The sequence below is a fragment of the Erithacus rubecula genome (genome assembly GCF_903797595.1).
Source record: "Erithacus rubecula genome assembly, chromosome: 8".
Lineage (NCBI taxonomy): Eukaryota > Metazoa > Chordata > Aves > Passeriformes > Muscicapidae > Erithacus > Erithacus rubecula.
Genome location: NC_136659.1, coordinates 26,665,920 through 26,687,360, shown reverse-complemented (window position 1 = coordinate 26,687,360; position 21,441 = coordinate 26,665,920). Strand labels below are relative to the sequence as shown.

Sequence of the window (21,441 nt, the reverse complement as noted above, 5' to 3'; positions counted from 1 at the left end):
TGGGGGTCAGCATGTGGGCTCTCATGGCTCCAAATTTGACAGCAGGGATTATTCCAAAATATAGAGAGGTTTTCTTACCTTCTTTGTGTAAGAGGAGTTAGGAAATGTGAACAAGCCTCATTCATTTGAATAGCAAAAAAAAAAAACCCTGAGGCTAGGATAGCCTTTTATTTATACATGATCAGTCCATCAACTGCAGGGATATTCCTCCTGATCCACCACAGCAGAACTGAAAAGCTGCTCTTTCTTAATTAGGAGGAAGCACCTTTAAATCAGCCAGCACAGTGCTGACAGATGTGGTGCCTGAAAAGAGGCACTGACAAGAGGTCTGCTTGAGTGACTGAAGCATGTTGCAATGCTTATCCATTCACAGCTCCTAAGAAGAAGGGTCCCTGTTATTATTCAGGCACTCTTGTTATGTGGCTTCCCAATGGAAAGGTTTAAATTTGTCTTGTATCTCTGTTTGTCAGTGACATCACAGCCAAGGTGCTCTGCCTTCAAAGTAAATTGTTTCAAGGCCAGTCAATGCATGAACAAGTGCATGGGCACCATATTACAGAGTTCACCCAAGGTGCTATTGGCTACATGAAATAAATACTTAATAAGCAGATTTGACTTGGAAATGTCATGGCAAACAGATTTAAGTGGGTATATTCTTCCACATACCTCCCTGAATCACATCTCAGCTGCTCTCTTGCTGCTCTGGTATGTGTGTTTTGTGGTACCAGGCACAGTGAGCACTTAATCATTTTACAAGCAGCCAAATACAAATTATGAAGCCAATTAACAAATACTTTCATTTAAAGGATTTCTGCTGCAGTTTGACTCTGTTCACATGCACACAGAATAGAGTTCCCAGTTAAGAAAGTAATTCAATATCTCCTCATGAGTCTAAATGACACTTCAGCACAGGTTTACATGCTGTGCCCTAACTTTTGGTGCAAGTTATTCCCCTTACTAGGGCATAAACTAACAGTCCAGGAGATCATCTCCTGGCTGTGCTGCAGATATTTCTGTGATGTTGGCTAAATTGCTCAATCAGTGCTTTAAATTTAAATTAGAAGTATGTATCTTTTTCTCTCTTCTGTATGTATTCAGATGGCAAATTCTTTAAGCCTAGGTTTTATAGAGCAGGACAGTCTTTACAGCAGCTTACTTTGTATATCTGAGCTAGGGAATAATATCCCACTGCAATCAGAGGTGACAGAGAAAGGAGGTGCCCTAAGGTTGTTTGAACAGGCATTGGTGGGGAATCAGTGTCCAGAGGAACCATCATCAATCCACTCTGTTTCTCAATGCAACAAAGCCACAGCCTTGCCTGAAACTTCAGGGTATTACTGTTTAACATGGGATTTTCAGAAAGGCACTGATGTTTATGAAAAACAAGGTTAGTTGTAATAATAATTAGTAGTTTGAGTCATAATGTCATTTGTCCCAGAGTATTCAGAGGAGTGTAGTCACTTCCTCTGGAGATGGCTGAAATGCAGCCAAATCTGTGGTAAAACAAAGCTTGGGTTTAATACTGTGAAATTGTGTGACCTTTTAGGACAGCAATTAAGAAGGTTGTCCTATCCCTCCAAATTTGTGCACCAGGTTTTCTCACAGAAGAAGGAGGATATTGGAATATCCTGGCTGCACCAGGCAATTGCTCTTCTGGCCTAGTCTGGTGGGTTTAATTTATGAGAGAAAGGAATTCACTTACAAGAGAAGATGGGAGGGAAAGAAAAAGACAGAAAAAAAGACCAAGAAGGTACCTCATGCATTCATGTGGAGATCTCAGTGTTCTTACATACTTCTTAATCATACTCCTTCAGCTGCTCTAAATTATAGTTCAGCAAGGTATTAAACAGACATAACTTCAAACACAAGCAGAAAAAAAGGACACAAATCGGGCAATTCTAGCTACAATAAACCATGCCTGTCATTCAGAGACCTTGCTCATTCTTGAAATTGCAGTTAAAATGCAATTCATAAAAATGGCACTGTCTGATTCAGCAGATATTTCCCTTTGGCATTTTACTCCTGGTACAGCTTTACAGAACAAGTATGGTTAAAAGAGCATGTTATTAATTAAGGATTAGTCAGTTCTAGCTGGGCAGGCCAGCTGGAGTTGGGAGGTGTCTCTGATAGCCTGGTTTACCTACAGGTGTTTGTATTGCTGCTGGTGAGATGTGAGAAGGATCAAACAAATAAAAAGAAACTGCCAGTACCTGTACAGACACCAGGTGAGGCAAGCTGATAAAAGACATAGGGAAACCCTCTTTTCTGTAAGAAAGCCTCAAGGTCAGACTTAGAGAGCTAAGGCTGGTATAAAGCTTTTGGAAGATCACTGTGTTGCTGCCTGGTTTAGGTCTCAGCCACCTGAGTGGCTTTGTCCAGGTGCTACACAGCAGTGACTGGGAGAAAAGACAGATTTTATTGAAATGGACACTATCCCTGTCTGCATCTGTTTTGGCTGAGTGCAATGAAAATTGTGTCCTTTGGATATGTCTCTTTCATTAAAGATATTTTGGTTGAATTTGCTCTGCAGCGCTATCAAGGATAAAAAGAAACCCAAACCCTAATATTGAAACTTATTACCTAGTCAAACTGTCCAGCTTTTTGCAAGCCTAGAACAAGGAGCTGAAATCTGCATTATATGACTTCCAAAATCAATGCATTTAAATAGCATGCTTAACAACAGGAGAGAAACTTCAAGTCCCTAGTTATGAGAACTTTTTTCCTGAGGGTATTGTAAGATTGGAGGCCTTTCCCAGCAGAAGGCTTGTTCCATGATATCTCATGTTTTGGAGTTGCATTACAATCCAGTCTGTATGGGTTAATATATCAGCTGATTCCTGGTAACTGCATTGTCTTAGCAAATAAAAATAGATCCTGAGATAAGTGAGATAAATCCTGTTAACTAAGCCTTATCTATGTTTATGCAACTATGTGTTGCCTCCTAGCCTCCTATTTGTGATGGGATGTGAACATTCAGAAGAAGGGTGACAGGAGCCCAGCTGATGTGTGGTATCTCATGCTACAGTGACTTCTGTCAGGAATTCCCTTGCTTTGTGTGTGAAGAGACAATGACAGGAGGATTGGGAATATCTACAGTCACTGACTTGATTTCCCTGCTGATTTTCTGTGCAGAGAGATTCCACTGAGAAGTATCTACTCTCTTCTCTTCCACAAAGTCCTGAATGGGAATTCCCACAAGAACAGGCTTGGGGGAGCCTACTAGGAAGTCAGCTCTGCTCCAGCTGGCTTCTGTCCAATCCCAGTTTTCTCAGAATTCAGTGAAAAACATGACTAGAGCCCATACGGACTTCAACTAAAGCCTGCTGAGAGTTTGCAAATGGCCCTTTGTGGTTGGGATTTGATTGTGGTTCTCCATCATGGATTCTGGAATATTTAATACTAGGACCTGTTCAGAACTTTCCTACCAGGTTCACAAAGACACTGATGAATAAGTCAGTGAACAGGCTTATAACTGCTTTTGTATTCTGTGGAGAGTAATCCACGAAAACCTTTTGTTAGGAGACATGAATGACCAAAATTATTACTTGCTTTAATAACTTTTCCTTCCTTGGTAGCCTAATACTTTGTAATTTTTCTGCTTGTTCATGCAGGAACTACCTCTTCAGACTTAGTCTACACAACATTTCTCTTATTCAGGTATGTTCACTTTTTACTCTCTTATTTTATTTGACTTATTAATGAAAGTTCTGTAATATTTGATGTACATTTTCAGAAGTTTATATAGTGCAAATTTGCCCAAAGTGGTGGAGCAGGAAGAATACAAAGAACCAGATGCTTATTCCCACTCCAGCAATAGTGCTGGGGGAAGGGTTCTGCTACACTTGCCCACTTGGATGGTGCTCTCTGGTTTTGGTTCTCGAGTATTTGGGTGGTAATGGTATCTGCCAAAAATATGGCATCTTAAGGAAGAAAGCGTGTGTGACTGATACAGCTTAAACACAACAATCAATAGAAATCCTTGGCTCTCTTAAGAGATGTCAGCAGCATTCTGGAGAAGGTTTTACTATTCACATCCATCCTCATTTTAGCCCTTGTAGGCCTTTGTGAACGTGAATTGTTGAGGAGCTGTGTTTTGCTGAATGCATTACTAAAACCAAGACTGGACTTGCAGGCTTTCAAGAGACAAAAGGGGCTGAAAAATATGTGTTACTATTGCCTTTACCAAGGTAAAGCAGCTGAAGCTTGAAAAGGCTTGAAAATATCCAGCACTATTAGGACTTTAATTTCATTGCACTGAATCTGGAATTGAAGGATGCAGCAAAAATTGTTAATGAAAACAGCAGTTGCTTATCTTTAAATAAACTAACACTTATGCTCTGGGATACTTCCCATCTTCTGTAGTTGCTAGATCACCAAAGAAGTATTCAGCATTTTTTCAGACAGACTGAGAGGCCTTGCTCCTGTACCTGACCACACAAAGAAGCCATGAGAGTAGTACTGCCAGCCATTCTGTGATGTGCACAAGCCTTTTGCTGTTAGTAGGAGTTACAAGTAGAGCTGGAGAGAAGAAAAGATATTTAATGGTTGTAAAATGCATTGAATCTTCCTTTAAAAGGAAAACAAAGTCCAGAGTTACCAATGACAACAATAAAGAGTTAGAGAAGCTGCTACTCCCATTTGGCAGTGCCTTCCCTTTTGCAGAGCCATATTAGCATGGCTGGAAGGTTTCCAGTGAGCACAGAGCAGAGGGAAGTCTCCATAGTTATGAGAGGTGTCATAGCTCCTGCAACGCCTGCTATCACACTGCCTGACAGCCTCTGCTGCTTTGTCAGGGATCCCCTTCCACAAAACCCAATTGTGAATCTCCCTCATACACTTCTGAAGCCAGGCTTGGCCCTCTTCAGTGCAGTGAGTTTCCTTTTCTACTCTGCAAAACATGGGAAGTCTCCTGCTATGGCACTGGAGGCTGCTGTGGGATCTCCGGTTAACATAATGAGCTTAGTTCGCTCCTGCTTTCTGGGTGTATCCGGTTACTCTGCCAAGACTTTTTGCATGACAAAGAGAGCATGGAATTATGTTGACACACGTGTTGGGAATGATGGAAGTGATTGTTTCCCGACCTAATGGTTGCCTAAGTAGCTGCTTGGCTTGTCTCCATAAAGCTCATGATGCCATTTAAAGGCACCACCTTTCCTTAGCCGTGCATCATTTTAAAGGTCAAATCAGAAAGTGAGGCAAGAAATGCAAGGAACTTGCATTTAGTTCTATAGGGGTGAGAGTGCAGTTCAAGAAATAATCACAATGTTAATTTGCATTATTTTGTATCTCCCCTTTACTTGTAAAATAAAATACAGTGTGGATCTTGGCATGCCTGAATCGAGATAGTTTTTCATCTTGAGATTGTATTCTGATTTATTTCTGCTCATGCAGCTTCTTGTCATCCTGCTAGTGGTGCTAAATCTGCTTTACAGTGCAGGTTTGTGTTGACAGGTATCTGCTCCCTTGTACTGCCATGAGGTGAGGGCAGAAACACGAGGAGCATGGTCTATGGAGACATCAGGATACGTTGTTGGCTGTGGGACAAAGCCTGGCAGTGGGAGGAATGTACCCCCTAAGCATGGTTCCATGAAGTATAAAGCTGCTTTTTCCTAAGTGTTCTTGTGCTGTATCCTGAGGCTGCACAGTTCCTGTGGGAAAGAGGCATGCCACGAAGTTTAGATAGGAAGTCACTGTCTTGGAATTGCAGTAAACTAAAAGACAAAATTTAGTATTAGCTGTGAAGTTATTGATTAAAAAATGTGTAAAAAAGACAGCATTACCCTACAGAAGAATTTTGATTTCAGGGGAGCAAAGGAAAATAGGTCAATTTTGGGATGTGTCAGCTCTTGGGCCACTTTATAATAAAGGGTGAATTCTTTTCCATTCTTATATCTCATCTGCTCTACTGTGTGTTGATGTTTCCTCCCCACTTAGAATTTTCTGCTGGTTCTGCTGAGGTTGTTTCTCCAAGGCACTAATCTTTTACATGAGAACTAGTGATTGGAGTGGAGCAAAAACTGAAACAGAACACGCTCATTTCCTGTGCCACAGAACCAAATGTCCTAACTTCTCAGAGATTTTTCATCTTCCTCTCTTTGTTGCCAAAATGTGTTTCAGAAATTCCATTTGGAACCTGTGAAGCTTTTCACCAAATGAGTTTTAGTTGCGTGAGAACTTTGGTGGTGGTTATTACTTTTGTGAGAAACGTTTTTGGCTGATCTTGAATATCCATGAGGAAGTTATGGCTCAGGTATTTGGGGGATCATTTGTAATTTTGTCTACTACTTTTTCTTGCCAAACCTGAAGCACCTTGTTAAAGAATGACTGAAAATCAGCATCTTGAGGTGGGCTATCCAAAAGCACCTGTTAATATTGGAAACTTCAGCATGTAGCATTCAAAATCTTGCAGCAGACAAGAAGCACAGTTTTAAAATGGATATTGTCTCCTAAATCTTTAGCATCTCTTTTAAACAAAATCTGTTTCATGTCTGTCTTTAAATTATTGTCTTACATGCATTGTAAACTCTTGTTATATAGACATTTTATAGAGCATTTCTTTTAAATGATGTGCACTTGGAGAGCATGCTGTTCAATTTATGCATGGATCTGAAACAAGGCTAGCTCCTAATCTGCAACTTTCATGGCGAGGCCATAGAAAAGTCAGTTTTATACTGGAGTTGGTAATTAATAGAGTAGGTGGAAGGGTCATTTTAAAAACATAAGCCTTTAAGCAAATTTTTAAAATTCACAGTACTGATTGGGATTTCTTAGCAAGGATTGCTATTCTGGGGTGTGTGTTAAAAGCAGGCTATTTGGCTGGCATTTCATAAATCACAGCATAGTGCCTACCCCCTGCTCACTGTGATTTTACCTGGATTCTTAGTTCTCAATTAAACTGAGAAGGAAATTATTTTTCCAACCTTTTTGAGATACAAAGATTTTCAACCTTTTTGCACTGAGATGAAAACAAGCCTCTTTGACATTTTTGTAAAATCTGAAGGAGAATGAAATAGATGCAGTTAATTGGCATGCAAATACTCTGGGTCAAGTTGTTTTCTGAAGCATCAAAAGAGAGAATTTACATGTGCATTTCTCTCATCTCAAACAATTGTCCTTGTTTGTTTGGTGCATCCTTTTTCCCTTTTCCCTTTCCTTTCCTCTTCCCCTTTCCTTTTCATTCTCCTTTCCTCTTTTTTCTTTTCCTTTTCCCTTTTCTGTGCATCTAAGGTGTCCTTCTGGACTCTCATCTGGTAAATGAAATAGAAAATGTTAGAATTTCATAAAATATTTTGGTTTCAGTTGTTTGTTGTAACGGAAGATCTCTTAAAAAATTAAGCAACCCTGTGAAGTTTGTGTGCTGGTATGTCAGGCTAGTAGTATTTTAAATATTTAAAATACTTCAAGAGTTTGTACTGTATTTTAGCAGACTATGAAAGAATAAACAAGTGCATCTATTGCAAAACTATTTGGAAGACGACTTATTTCACCTAAGAAAGGGGAAAAAGTTGAGATGTTTTTATGCTTTCATTGACAATTATATGAAAGAACTATGTTTTAATTGATAATTTAATACTTTTTTCCTAAGGACAAAAATTGAAGTGTGGATTAAGTGCAGAGGAAGAGCATGTTAGTTCCTCAGTAGTCATAAACCTGAATTAGGAAGGATTGTCTGTGGAGTTCCACACTGTCCAGTGCCACCTGGGTTTACAATTACAGACCTACTGCTACCCCACTGCAAAACACAAAAATGCTATGGAACACACAACTTCATTTGCTTCTGCAATTTGGCTCCACATTTCCAAATAAGATCCCCTATATTCACAGGGACACTTTGGATAGTGCTACACAGTCACTAGGGCAAAGCTTGAACTTCTCAGTCCCACTGAGGCATAAGACTTGAAATCAAGCTTAAAGTAATTTATCAATATACTGAGGCAGTATCAGCTCTTAAATCATGATCTGAACCTTACTGAAATAAATTTATTCCTGATGATGTTGTTGGGGTCTTGGAATGAGCATTTTTTTCAAACCTGAAATAGAGAAAACATTTCCATAGTGTCCTGTAGCAGATAAACTGCAGCCACCTATCCAGTGCATTTCTGATAGGGATGGTTTTATTCCAGCTTTTCTTCCCTCACTCTAAGAAGCAGCAACATCCCTGCTACAGAGATGAAACTCTTAAACTGCACAGCTGCTCCTGAAGACACACTTCCCTCCCTGCTACTCCCTGAAGTGATCTTTAATTCTGTGGCATAATCACTGGTAAATCAACATGTATCAACAAAGTGTAGTTAATAAAACTTGCCTATCAGTCCTCAATATGTCACATAGCAACAAATGCAGCAGGTTTTGTCTTTTGCACTTTGAATCAAACCAAGTATTAAATGCATTATTTTCTACTTATTTAGGGCTCAGTAGTGCCATATTTATGTCTGCTGATGAGAAACATGCTCTGTAAGTGTATAGAAGTGTGAGGAGAGGTGGCAGAGCTGAACTTGGTTTTTCTCTGTATAGCTGAATAAAAGATGACAAACAAAATCAACAGGGAACAGTGAGTAATATAGTTTACATTGTCACTCAAACAATCTTTCCTTGTGAAAACACTTCACTGAGAAATATTAAGGATTCACAATATGTTCATAAAGCCCTGGCACTCATCAGAAAACTTGGAAATGTTAGATAAATCTTACATCCCCAAGAGTTGTTGGATAGGCACCAGATGGGGCTTGGAGGGCCAAATTCGTGCTGCTGGCTCTGCCATTGGATGCCTGAGGCAAAGTTAATCTGCCCAATTTGTCTGCCTAGTGTTTAACATGTGAATTAGGGCTGCAGCACTCCTTCATAAAGTGCTGTGGGGTTTGCCAGTAAAAGAGAGGTAAAAGTATTGTATTTCAGATTTCCTTGCAGAAACATCCTTGAGCCAGAGCTGTTCCTATTTTTCAAAATATCCTTTCAAAGATCATGAGAAAATAAGGCATTGATAATGCAAGCCCAGGGCTGGGCTGGCCCAACTTTGCTGAAGGTATTTATTTTTTCAATCTAGTTGGAATGTGAAGATTATCATCCAATTTAAAACCCAGTTTAGGAAGTAATTTTGGGAAAGAGTAAGAATACTTTGCCTATCTTTATGTACCATTGAGTTGCCTGACAGGAATTCTATTTTGAAATGTTCAGGAATAAGCTTCACTTTCCAGAAGCAGTTTATTATTTGTTTCTTGCAGATTCCCAGATACACGTTTGAATTATGTGGCACATATTTCTAGATACAACATTTATTTCTTTATTTTCAGCTCAATGCAGTTCCCTCATTTAAAAACATAATCAAAAGACCTCTACTAGAGCAGATGCAGTCTTTAATATGTGGCTCATAGCTGAGTCCTGATTGTCACATATTTTATCAGTATGAAACATTTTTTATTAACAGATTAACATATAAATCTATTCATAAATCACCTTCCAAAGCTGCACCTAAAACCTCTCACTCTCAGCCTAGAGGTTTAAAGCTATTCTATAATAAAGCTTATATTGGCTGGAAAAACTTTCTGGTAAATTCAGCTATTTATTCTTATGGTTTCAGGTCCCTGAATAAAATCTACTCCCTGAATATTCCCTTCCTTCAAACAACTGGTCAGGAGCCAGATTGCAGCTTTCAGGTGAAGGTTGTCCTTCCCAAGATTTATGTAAGAGAGAAATTTCTACATGGAGTGCGAGATGAGGGACAAAAATAATGCATGTCAGACTGGAGGTGACCATGTCTGAAGGCCACATCTCATCCTTCAAGGACACACTTCTCCAGCTCCTCACTGCAGGGAACTGTACTCTGTGATGAGCTCCAGCATCTGAGCTGGGAACCAAACTTGTGCTGATACTCATCAGCTGAAATTCAGAGAGCAGAGAAAGCAAATCTCTTCTCAGAGTCCATAGTGTTGAGTGATTTCTGAACATCCCCTCTGTCAGAGAGAACCCAGCTCATGAGTCCATTTATAACCAGCAAAGCTTTTAAGCCCAGGTTTAGCTTTAAATAAATGTCAGTTTTCCTTTGAGAATTCTCTGAGTTAAGAACATACTGCATGCTCTAGTGAGTAAAAATGTTTCAATATGCACATTCATAGGTCTGCTAAACTGGCTCAGAGTCTATGGTCTAGTCATGATCAATTTAATTGCTCTCTAAAGCGAGTATTTAGGTGTAGGAAGTTATTTTGGATATATATTTACATATCTGTTGTTATATATGTACCCATACATGGGAGGATCACATACTTAGAGTACAGCACCCCTATAGAGGAGGTCCAGGAGCTGTACCTGTTTGGGTTTGTACTTTAAGCAGGGCAGCCTTCCTGGAGTCAGTGAAACCATGGAGCTGATTTCCAACCAGAGGGGAACTACCCTGTTATGCTCCTACAGTAAAGTGAGGTTTACATGATGGATGTCAGCTGTGAATTGCCAGCTTTCTTCCCTGGGTAATTTGTTAGTTGTCATTCCCTCCTTCCCAGCCTTACCTCACCTAAAAGCAAAAATTACTACAGGGGTTTTGGTCTTTGTCAGCAGACATTATGAGTAGGATTTAGAAACTGAGAATTTAATTAGCTGCTGAAGTCACTTACTGATAACAGTAGCATATTGGACTCTTTATTTGATAAAACCCTGTCAGGAATTTTATGTGTAGGCAATGAAGACTAATGCTCTTATTTCTTGCAACTTACAGTCTGGACCATTAGACATACTTAAGAAAGGGAAGAGGGAAAAAAAAAAATACATTCCTTGGACTTCTTATTTCCTGTCACCAGTGTTGCTTCTTTATCATTGCAAAATATATTTTGGTTTGCATGTTTAGCCTTTTTGTCCTGTGGGCTGCTTTCCACTCCAGCAGCTCCAGGAGGCTTTGGGGGATCTGCATGTGCTTGTGGCTGTCCCCTGCTCTGACAAACTCACTCATATGTGGCTGCTGTCAAGAAGCAGCAGAACCCTGCAGCTGTTCTGAGAGGCAAACCAGCCTCTCGTGGCAGGCAGCACCGACCGGCGTCCCCACCATCCCTGGCGGCAGCTGAGCCGCACATGCTGGCAGGACAGAAATGAGAGGAGTCTTTGAAAACACAAAGGAGCACATTGGGCATCTTACAAGATGAACCATGGAGTATGGGGGCCAATTACTGCAAAAAAAAAAAAAAAAAAAAAAAGCAGCAGGTTGGCACTTTTTAAAGAATGAGAATACGGAGGAATATCTACATTTTGTTCTCAAAGTGGAGCTTAAGAGAGATCTAAATGATTCATGTCCCTTGCACTGGCTCTCTGCACAGGATTAAGTTTGACCCTGTTAGCATCCAGTCATTTATAATGAGAGCATTAAAAAAATCACCATTTATTGATTTGCATCTCTCAAGGGCCCACAAATGACCTCACGTTTCCTCTAAAACCAACTCTTGAGCTCTTTGCAAAAAAGAAAAAAAATATTTTATAGTAAACACATTTCATATTACTGTGTGTATTTTTCCCTAGGTAAATAATCCTGCTTTTGTCTGTTGGTAACAGTTTAGCTGATGTGTGTTTTACAGCTTCTTTTGAGAGCAGCAGTTCTGAATGACTAATAGGAGGGGATTATTGGAGCTGTGGAGCAGTCACAGTCGTGGCCTGCACAGCTGTTAGCAGACACTCAGAACTGGGGAGCTGACATGGGAACAGTTTGCTCATCACTCCCACAGGATATTGATCCTGTCTCAGCATGGCAGGTGCAGCTGAATCCCTGAATCCTTTGAAAGCCTCAAAGAGCTTTGGCCTCCAAGGTTTCACCTGCCTTCCACAGGCTGAGCTCAAGGAGAGCCCAACCCACGCACTAAGAGGACAGATGGGTAAATGGACACAACCTTGACTATGCCTGTGGCATCTCCAGCCACCCTGATTGGAGACAGATGGGAAGTTTGCATCCTCAGAAACTTTTCTTCAGGGCTGGAGGATGATCAGCAGCAAACCTTCAGCTGAACAAGATCAGGCAACAGCTGCTGTGGGTTGCCTGCTACTGGGTAGGGAATGGGAAAGGAAGGATGGGTTACACCACTGGGGGAGGGTGAGGGAATGTGGCTATGTGGCATAAATGAGTTGCTGGGTGCCACTGCAGCTTGAGCAGTTAATAGGAACAGTGATCTGAAGTTATTCTGCTGTCACTGAAATGCTTCTTTCATCTAGAAGATACCACACTGTGGTTATAGGTATCTGTTACATTTTTGTCACTAACATGACCAAGTGGAGATTATTGTGAGACAGAGGAAACAAAGTGTGGTGAGTTGGGAGAAGGGTATATGCAGAAAAATGTCATATTTTTCTCCATTCTCTGTAAGGAGAGTTTGGATGGCATGGGCTGGCTGCTTCACTTACAGCCAGCTGTAAAGAGGTAAGGTGGTTTCCAGCTATCCCCAGTCTGAGCTCTCCTTCCTCCAGATGGGAAACTGAGATAATGACACTTTGTCCTTTTGAAGTGCTGTGAAATATGTGGCTTTCTGCTTAAGATCTAAATGTTATATGTGGTTACATGCACTTGTAAATATAGGAAATTTGCCATAACTGTGAGCCTACAAAATTGTCATGTTCTGATTCATAGTAGATGTAGTATTAAGCAGTTGTTATCTTCACCTCTGCTTTTTAGGTGAGCAGTTAGGCAATTCCAGCATGTCCATGTGTTTAAAATGCACCCCTTTTTCACTACTTGTTTTCTAAACATTTTGGATGAAAATACCTGTGAATGTAGAAAAAGAGTAGTTGGGGTCTGCTAGGGTAAGAATGCTATACAAGTGTATCCCCTCAGTTAAAAATACTTAGAATATGAATAAACCTGCAAATTTATGTAAAAAAAGAGAACAGCTTGGAAGGAATGTGGAGGAGGGTTAATAAAAATATGTTTCTGTCAGAAACACTTTTCTGTCAAGAATTCTATACTATTTTAATTATTAATTATTTACTTCAGACAGGAGACAAAGCAAAGTTGAGGTTTTAGAAAAAAGAGTATTTTACTTACTTATAAGTAAGATAAAAGGGCTATCAGGGCTGCAGCCATTTGAATAGGCTGCAAGGTCACCCAGAGAGAAGTGATTTAAGCTTTATTAAGAATGTGAAAAAAATCCTAACTTAGCCTGAGAATATTAAGAGACACTGCAGTTGCCTAAGAGGAGAGAATTTTGATATATGGGGCAGAAAGGAATGATCAATGGTTCATAAATATAATAGTGGTAAACACAGTGACAGGAGAAAAAAATGTATGTGGCTAATATAATTGTTACAAATTTAGTAGCTTTTGCTGTGAGATCAGTTATTGAGGCTTTAAGAACAGGGCAAAAAAAGAAAAAAAAATCTTTTTCAATAGAAGATAAATGTGAAAGCTTTGAAAATCACCAGGAAGGAGTTAGGTGGAAGAAGCACAAAGAAGTATGCTGCATTAAGCCTGTTGTAGAATAATTTTGTATTCCCTCATCTTAATTAAAAGGCATATTTTCAAAACTCATTTATGGAATCTTTGACCTTCATGGAGGTTAAATGCAAATGTGCTGGAGAGGAGGGGAGGGAAGAGCCAGGTGGAAGTGGGAATGTAAGGGCAGGACTCAAACGGAAGGAAATTGAAAAATAAATCCTGGGTTGGCAGGAGAGTGAAGACTGGAGAACAGAACAGAGGATCTGGGGGGAAGGAATAAAAGACACTGCACCAGAGCCATCTTTGTAGGAGAAGGAGCAAATACATTCCTTGTCAAGATGAAGCTTGGCAGAGCTTACTACAGCATCAGGTGCTGACGTCTGGTGTTGGAAAAGAGGAGGCAGAAGCAAGGCAAACTGTGACAGACCAAGCAGGGAGTCTGAAGGCATCTGTTTCCCAGCCTTAGGAGGAAGAAGGGAGGATCAATGCCGTGCACAGTGGTCAGGTTCTGGCCAGTGGCAGTGGCAGCAGCGGGGGGCTGTGTCCCACTGGGTGGGGACAGTCAGACTGGGAAACACTTGAAATTTTGGTGGTGGGCAGGAGTGGCAGAGAGCCATCATCCCTAACGCTGCAGTCCAGTTTTGATTTAAATTGTAGTGCACTTCCAATAAAAAATAGACTTGAGAAATATCAATTGGGTTCTTGATAAATCAACCCCCATTGCTTTTTTTTCCCAAACTGACTCCTTCTTCTCTGAGACAAGTATTTGGTTTACACTGATCAAGTGCTGGATTCAACCACTGCATATATTGCTGGGGATGTGGTGGTATTTGAATTATGAAGCTCTTGATATGAAGAAATTGAGATTCAGGTCCTTTTTGCCTTGTCATTTCCCCACTGTCCACTGAAAAGTATTGCTGCATGTGTGGATAAGTGTAGCCTCGTCTAAGCCTTCCAGAATATTTAGGGCTGGATGGATGTTGGCTTCACACTTAATTGGAAATGCTGGGGAGAGGAGTTGGAGGCAGGACACAGGGAATTCTACACTTTTGGTTCTTCACTTTCTCTGTATTTAAGTGTTCCTTTCTGATGGAGCACAGATGGTCTTAGATTAAGGAAAATACATGCCAGAACTGCAGGCTAGGCTCAGACTGGGAGTTAAGCTTGACATGAAATAAGCAGAAGGCTGTAATTAGCTTATCAAGAGCATTAGGTACCTGGTGGAGGAAAGCAGAGATATAATGCACAATGTAGCTATAGAACAATAAAAAATACTGAAATCTCTTTTGTGAAACATGGAGGACTTTTCATTGCTGATTTTCTCTTCCAGCCCAGCCTGGTAATTTCTGGAAGTCCTACTTATTCTTGGTTATTAGTGATTTATCAAAAATGGCCTTTTTCTGGCAGTTTGTGATGCTGAGCACCAAACCCCATAGAAGCCAGAGAGTCTAAAGGTCAAAATCTATATGTGTTGCCAACAAACCTTCCTGGGAAGCTTACACCACACTTGCCTGTGCACCATGTGAACTCCCTGACTGCAAATATCAGTTGTCTCACTGGTCCCTCTCATTCTTTCTACCTGTTTTTTGCAGCCACGTGTTGGGTTTCATCTCTATACTAGGACTTAAGCCCGCTGGGGCAGAATTGCCTTTTAATTTCCAACAGAAATACATAGCAGTCTGCAGTTGAGTTGTCCATGTACTTCTGCAGTACACGTCAAAATCATGGTAGGAACAGGGTCTGGATCTTTTTTCTAGGTGTGCTAAAAAACAAATGGAAATTATCATACACATCTGCTGAACTGAATAGGGAAAGTACAAAGACTCCTGTTTAGTTGAGGGTTTAGAATTTTTTGCCCATATTATTGAAGCTCAAAAACTTTTACTTTAAACTGGGGAAGCACAAGAGGTAGAATCTGGTTTCACTTAAGTTCCTGTGGTTCAGGCAGGATCTCTGTCTTCAGCCTGCCTTGCAAATCTTTTCCAGTCTCTCTGGCTTGCACAAGACTGGCCTTGGCTCATTAAAGTAGTCTCAGAGCTTTCGTTTGGTCTCAATAATGCAGCTTTCACTTAATTAAAGATTTCCAGTGCCTTTTTTTCCCTTTTGGTTGTACTACACCAAGCGTAAGAGCACAACCAGAAAAGAATTTTGATAGGATAAAATAAATCACATGGACATTTATTTGTTAAATTGTGCACTGCCCTCTTTTTTTTTTTCCAAGCCAAAGCAAGACTCAAACCATGTTCAACCTCTTACACAATTTTAATGAGAATATATTGCAGTGTTTGTCATCTGAAAGAGTATTAGCAGCCCCCAATGCAATAGATGTGATTTCCCTAAAGAAAAACAGGAGGCACAGAACAGTGAAAATGTCATCTTAGTTCTTCATTAGTCTCTCTAATACTGCAGGAAGTGCTGATTTTGATTCCTGAATCTTAGCCTAATTGTTTTAAGAATCAGATCCAAATTGGACAGTTCCTCAAACTTATTTTAGCTTCTTCTCAAAACAAACAAATAGATGCTGAACAAGTATATTCAATGATGTAACCTGGAGAGGAATAAATAATGCAAGACTCTCCCATTTTAGAAAGCTGGTAACACACAGACATTTCACATGTTTCAGTGATTACATTTTCAGTTTGAAGCATATATGGAAAGACTGCGTTTCATAGCTGAACCCTTAATGCAGGTGCACAAAATTGCACTCACTTGACTGTATAGCATTTGTCCATAAGCAGAGGGGGAGGGATTGCAAAAAATGTATAGTGAGGAACCCTTAACATCTCTCCATAAACAGTGAGCTTCAAAGAGTTACAATGGCAAGGAAACCCAGAGCAGAGAAATGAAGGAGAACAAAATCGCTTTGCCTGATGCAGAAATACAAAGGAGACTATAGCCATGGTAAATTGATTTTGTACTGAATATGGGCTGGTCCATTGGAGGGGGTTTTGAACCTCCTACTCCAGAAATCATTGTGCAAAATAGTAAGAGGAGGCTGCTTAGAAGTCTTGTCACATCTATCAGTAGAGCCCACAGAGAAGAAGGAGGGATTTGGTTCTGAATGGCGAATCTGCCAAAGAACATAAAGGGGTGGAGATGGACATCTTTTGGCGGTAGAGGGGCCTGGAAAGAAGAATTGCCTCCACTATATCAAGGGAAACCATTGCTGTGATACATTTGTTGGCTCACTTCGTAGAAATGGCTTGTTGTGTCTTGTTTGTATCAACTGAAGAAAAAAACCCCAAAACAGAGCCTGTTCTTTACAGAATAAAGGGTGCTGGTGCTATGAGAAATAGTGCAATGTGATATCCACCTGGCCAGTGGCAACTGCACCTGCCTGTACATCAGCTGTACTTATATTCCTGACCTGTGCTTGACTGCAGTGAAATTTTTCTTTAATTATTTTCCCCTCAGCATAGTTTAACCTCTTTATTTAGTTATTTTATTGATTTAACATATAATCTTATGTCTCTGTAATCTCCAGTACATTTTGTAAATGTTTGTTATCCTAAGCTGTAAACTGAATGTGACATGGCAAGAAACCAAATTCTACTGTGGCAGTTAATTACCCAGTGTGCTGAAAGTCTCATCTCAGTTTCTGTATGCTTTCGATCTTCACTAATAGGAAAAACATTGTCATCTTCCCCAACATCCCCTCTGCTGTTCTCCAGTTCCAGATATTGTCATTCATTCTAAACTGGCTATAGGTGAGAGCTTCAAGGTCTTTTTTCACTATCATCCCAGTTTACTGAGACTGTCAATTTGTATTTGGCCCCATCCATGCTTTTTCATGCCTAAAAGCAATAGCTTTCAAAAAAAAGATAAGCATTCCCATATAGAACTTGCATCTAAATCATTGCACTGTTAAGCACTTCCAAGCAAAAGGAAGTAGATCACCAGCTAAATGAAATCATTGTCACAGACTGACATTTTTCTTTACATAGAATGATAAAAATACAAACACTAGATAGTGGAAACAGAAACGCAGTGCCATCTTTATCTCTCTTCTTCAGAGCTGTATCTTCCTTCCAAAGCATCGTGTTGGCATGCTCATCTAACAGTGCTGTGTAAATATGTAACTGTCAAAGCTCTACATGCAGCAGAGCAGAGTGTGTGCTCCTTTCTGTATCATTATGGACAGCTCTGCAGCATCTTTGCACCCTTGCACTGTTTCTCCTCTCTTTGGACATATCCTTGTGGCATTGCATTAGTGCTTGTATTTACTTTAAGGGTCTTACACAAACTTTCTTATCACTGTCAGAAAGAGGTTTACCCCCCTCTGAATCAGCCCATTAAGCCAGCATTTCTCTTGCCCTTGGTTAATGTACATTCTTTTCTTGCTTTCTCCCATGTGTCCCCTTTGGGTCTCGGAAGAATCCCATCCCTGATATAATAAAACTCTTCTGGTTACGAAAACGTCACAATGAGTTATGTGGCTGGTGAGCTGTGACCTTTCCCTTCTGTGCAGTTGTGCTCTGCTGTCTCTCAGTGCTCTGCTGTCCACTGCTACCTGATGCCCCATTTATTATTGCACTTTACTTATAATGCATTTTGACAAGGCTGTACCTACACAGGCTTGCACCAGGAGTGCTGCCTTGGAGGCTCACAGGTCCTAGGAAAACTGCAAATTTGGATGACAAAGTTCCATTATCTTAAAAAGCTCAAATTCTTCTCTGTATGGGATTCAGTATCGAGTTACAAATGTTTTACAGCAGAGTTACTGAAAATACACTTAAAGCAGTGGCAAGACAATCTGCTTGCTTCAGATATGAACTTTAATTTGACAGCACCTAAGACTCAGCCGGCTGCTCCATTGTAACATGTTCTTTGTACATTAAAATTCCTGAAGAGCTGAAAAAAGCTGTAACCTGTACATGACTGTTGTTTATCTTAGAAAACACTATTTTAGTTTTAATGCTTGGTGGCAAATGTTCTTTACTAAATCTTTTGACAATCTTTAAGAATAAGATCTTGGACTTGTACAGTGCTTCCATTTGGGTGTACTATAGAAACCATGATCTTTTAAGCCTCACACAATGCTCCTTTCAGATAAGGGAATGCATAGTCTGGAGTTGTAAATTCCTACCTGACTGCAGACGGGGGGGAGTGTCAGAATTACAGACCTTATGTTGTTTAATGAAATCTCGTGCAGGGCAAATGGAAGTTGAAGGCACAAAAACTTAAATTTCTTTTTGTAGATGAGACTGTGGCCATGCCCCAAGATGTCAGAAAGAAAAGGACAGGATGCATGGAATCTTGCCCATTGTTCTAATCTCTAACCCCACTCCCTCATGCACTGCTGATTCAGTGGATGTATTTTGTGACACTAGCAAAAAAAGTGCTGTCTAAGAACTGATTTGTGCTAGACAGGAAAGTTTTTAGTCCTCAAGAGAGCAAAGGTCAGTGCTCATCTCTGCCTCTGACATGTTTGGTGGCTTTTCCTAGTCAGTTGACCTCTCTGTGCATCTAGTTTTCCCTTCCTCCCATGTGCCTGTGTTTTCTGTTTAGATTGTAAGTGCTCTCAGGCAGAAATTTTCTCCCACACCATGTTTGTATATTGCCTAGAAATATGGGGTCACAATCTCAGTTCACTCTTCTACGTGCTTGTATAATACAAGTAAATAACAAGAGATTTTGAGGCTGAGGAAGAGAGAAAATCAGTAGCATTGACCACCAAAGAAGAATTCACAGCAGCTAAGAACTTTCTCTGAAAGAATAACATTTGCAGTTGAGAGCAGATTGTGCCTTTAGGCACAGACAACTGTGATACAGGAGTTTACCCACTTGCTGCAGAGCTGTGCACAGGAGGAAAACTGTGAAGCATTTTACCTTGCATGTCAGATACAGGAGAACCATGAACAGGGTGAGTGACTGTGACTCAGCTGAGTTACAGGACCTCATTTGGGCTGGGATAACTTGATCAAAAGAGCAGAACTCCTTTATCTGGAGTCTGGGGCCCTGTTCTGGCAGGTGTTAGAGTGGTGCTCTGTCCAGTTGTGCCTGGAAACATTAAGTCAGGAGACAGACTACTCTAAATCAACAAGGCTTAAGAATGAAACCAAAGAAAACAAAGTCAGTGTTCTGAAAATGCTCCTCCCTTTCAATTGGTTGAATGCTGATGGACACAATTATTTTTTGTGCAATAGGTGAACCAGGGCAGAGGAATGTATCTCAGACTACTGCATTTCCTTTTGCAAGGATGTGAGAACAGTCTATTAGAGAATCATGAATATCCAAAGATGGTACTATTTGGAACTAAATGAAATATCCATTCTTAAAATGAACATGTCCTTCTCTTGATGGATTATTCCATCCTTACTATGCCAGTATAAAGCATCCACTTCTTCTCTGGCATGAACAGAGTCAATGATTGTGTACCAGGCCAAAAGAAGTCCCTGTACAGTGAGATGCTGACATTTATTTGTAGAGAGAGGGTCTGATTCAGAGATTAAGGGTACAGGAATTGAAACCTACTGATTGATTTTTTTTTTTTTTCACTTGCTTGTTTGCCAACCTTCACCTTCCAAGTGTTACATCTGAGGTGCTTCCCAGCTGAGTTACTGTCCAGCCACTCCAGCAGAGCCATATGTCTGGGCCAGTCTGTTGTTTGGCACTACAGGTTTAAAGGGAGCAAATAGCTTGAATTTTACCACATCTTGAAGGATCTGAGATAACTTAAGGGAAATCAATTAATAATTTGATAACACACAATGCAATTCCCTTCATCCAAACCCCCTCCTCTCCCCACAATGCATTGACTGAATTCCATGATCATTCCTCATACCTGTCACTGCACGCAGCAGTGATCTGCAATTTGGATACTGCAGTGTGAAGCAGAACTAATTATTGAAGTTTGGCATTCTGTTCTTCCAGCATTAGTTATCTTTTTATCAGACATGCTTATCGCAGTTTTAATAAATTACCAGTGTTGGAACTTCAGAAATGGCCTCTAGGGTATTAAGCTACCATTCATTATTATAAGGAAGTTAGATTTCAAAAAGTTATTATTTATGGAACAGTGTAAATATTCCTTGTCCTCAAGAGACAAAAAACAATGCTTCAGAAAAAGAATTTAACTTTTCACTTTTAGACTCTAACAGCAAATATTTATGGAAAAGTTGTGGAGGATTAAATAGGGAACAAATTGCTAAAGTGTTGTAGAAATGTTTTCACTGTAAACATCATAGATGGAAGAACCTCTTCATGGATTTTCTGCATCCAGCCTGTAGAACTTCTTTGAAAGATTTTTTTCTTCTAAATGCTGTAAGACCCAGCACTTATCAATGTCTTTTAAATGCTGCAGCATTTGCCCAGAGCAGGGTAGATCTACATGCTTCTATGTTATGTGGACACTACAAAGTATAGGGAAACATAATGAAACACTTGTGTAATGGATTTGTCATTATCACCAAGAATCTCTGGGTGATATTTTAGAGGCCTGAAATCTGTTCATCAGTGTGGATGGGAAGATTGAGGCTGGCATCTTGTAAGGGAATGAACCAGCTTCTGAGCAGTCATTGCAGTGATGACTCTGCACCCCAATTTAGCAAAGCCCCTAAGAATGTGATTAAGCTAAATTTAATCCAGTAGGGTGTTTAAATATGTGCTTTATTTGCACTGAGTTGGCAGATACTAAATGCAGGGCAGAAACATATTCCTTCCATGTTCTTCTCTCTGCAGACTTGAAGAAAAGCTTCCATACCTTGCTGCGAAATGAGCTGATCCAAAAAAAAATTTATGAATGTAATAAAGAGATGAAGAGATTTTTGGCCTGTATATGGAATCTAGGAAGCAAGTTTTAGATTTTTTTTTTTTCCAGAGGTACATTTTTCTGAACATACTAGCACCTTGTACAGTTACAGGAAAGGAAGATGTAAATAAATACACTGGGAAAGGAATAACTCTGCCAGCTCAGGTCTCTAGTGCACAATAGCTGTCACAGCACAGCACCTCCTGCCCTCCTTCCTCATGCATAACTGAGCAAAGGGAGATGTGACTGGCAGGCTCTGCTCGGGGTGCCCTCGCAGCAGAAACAGGGAACCAAA

The 21,441-nt window shown here is 40.2% G+C and overlaps 1 protein-coding gene across 4 annotated transcripts in view; it reads left to right on the top strand.

Annotated features, from left to right (window-relative positions):
• Positions 1 to 21,441, top strand: part of SEMA5B (semaphorin 5B) — a gene marked incomplete at its 3' end in the record, with an annotated part of 260,024 nt that overhangs the window by 157,630 nt on the left and 80,953 nt on the right. For all 4 annotated transcript variants that reach the window (XM_079310512.1, XM_079310509.1, XM_079310510.1 and 1 more), the window contains exon 6: positions 3,612 to 3,657. In XM_079310512.1, the coding sequence (XP_079166638.1) occupies positions 3,612 to 3,657 (46 nt within the window). The remainder of the gene's footprint in view (positions 1 to 3,611; positions 3,658 to 21,441) is intronic.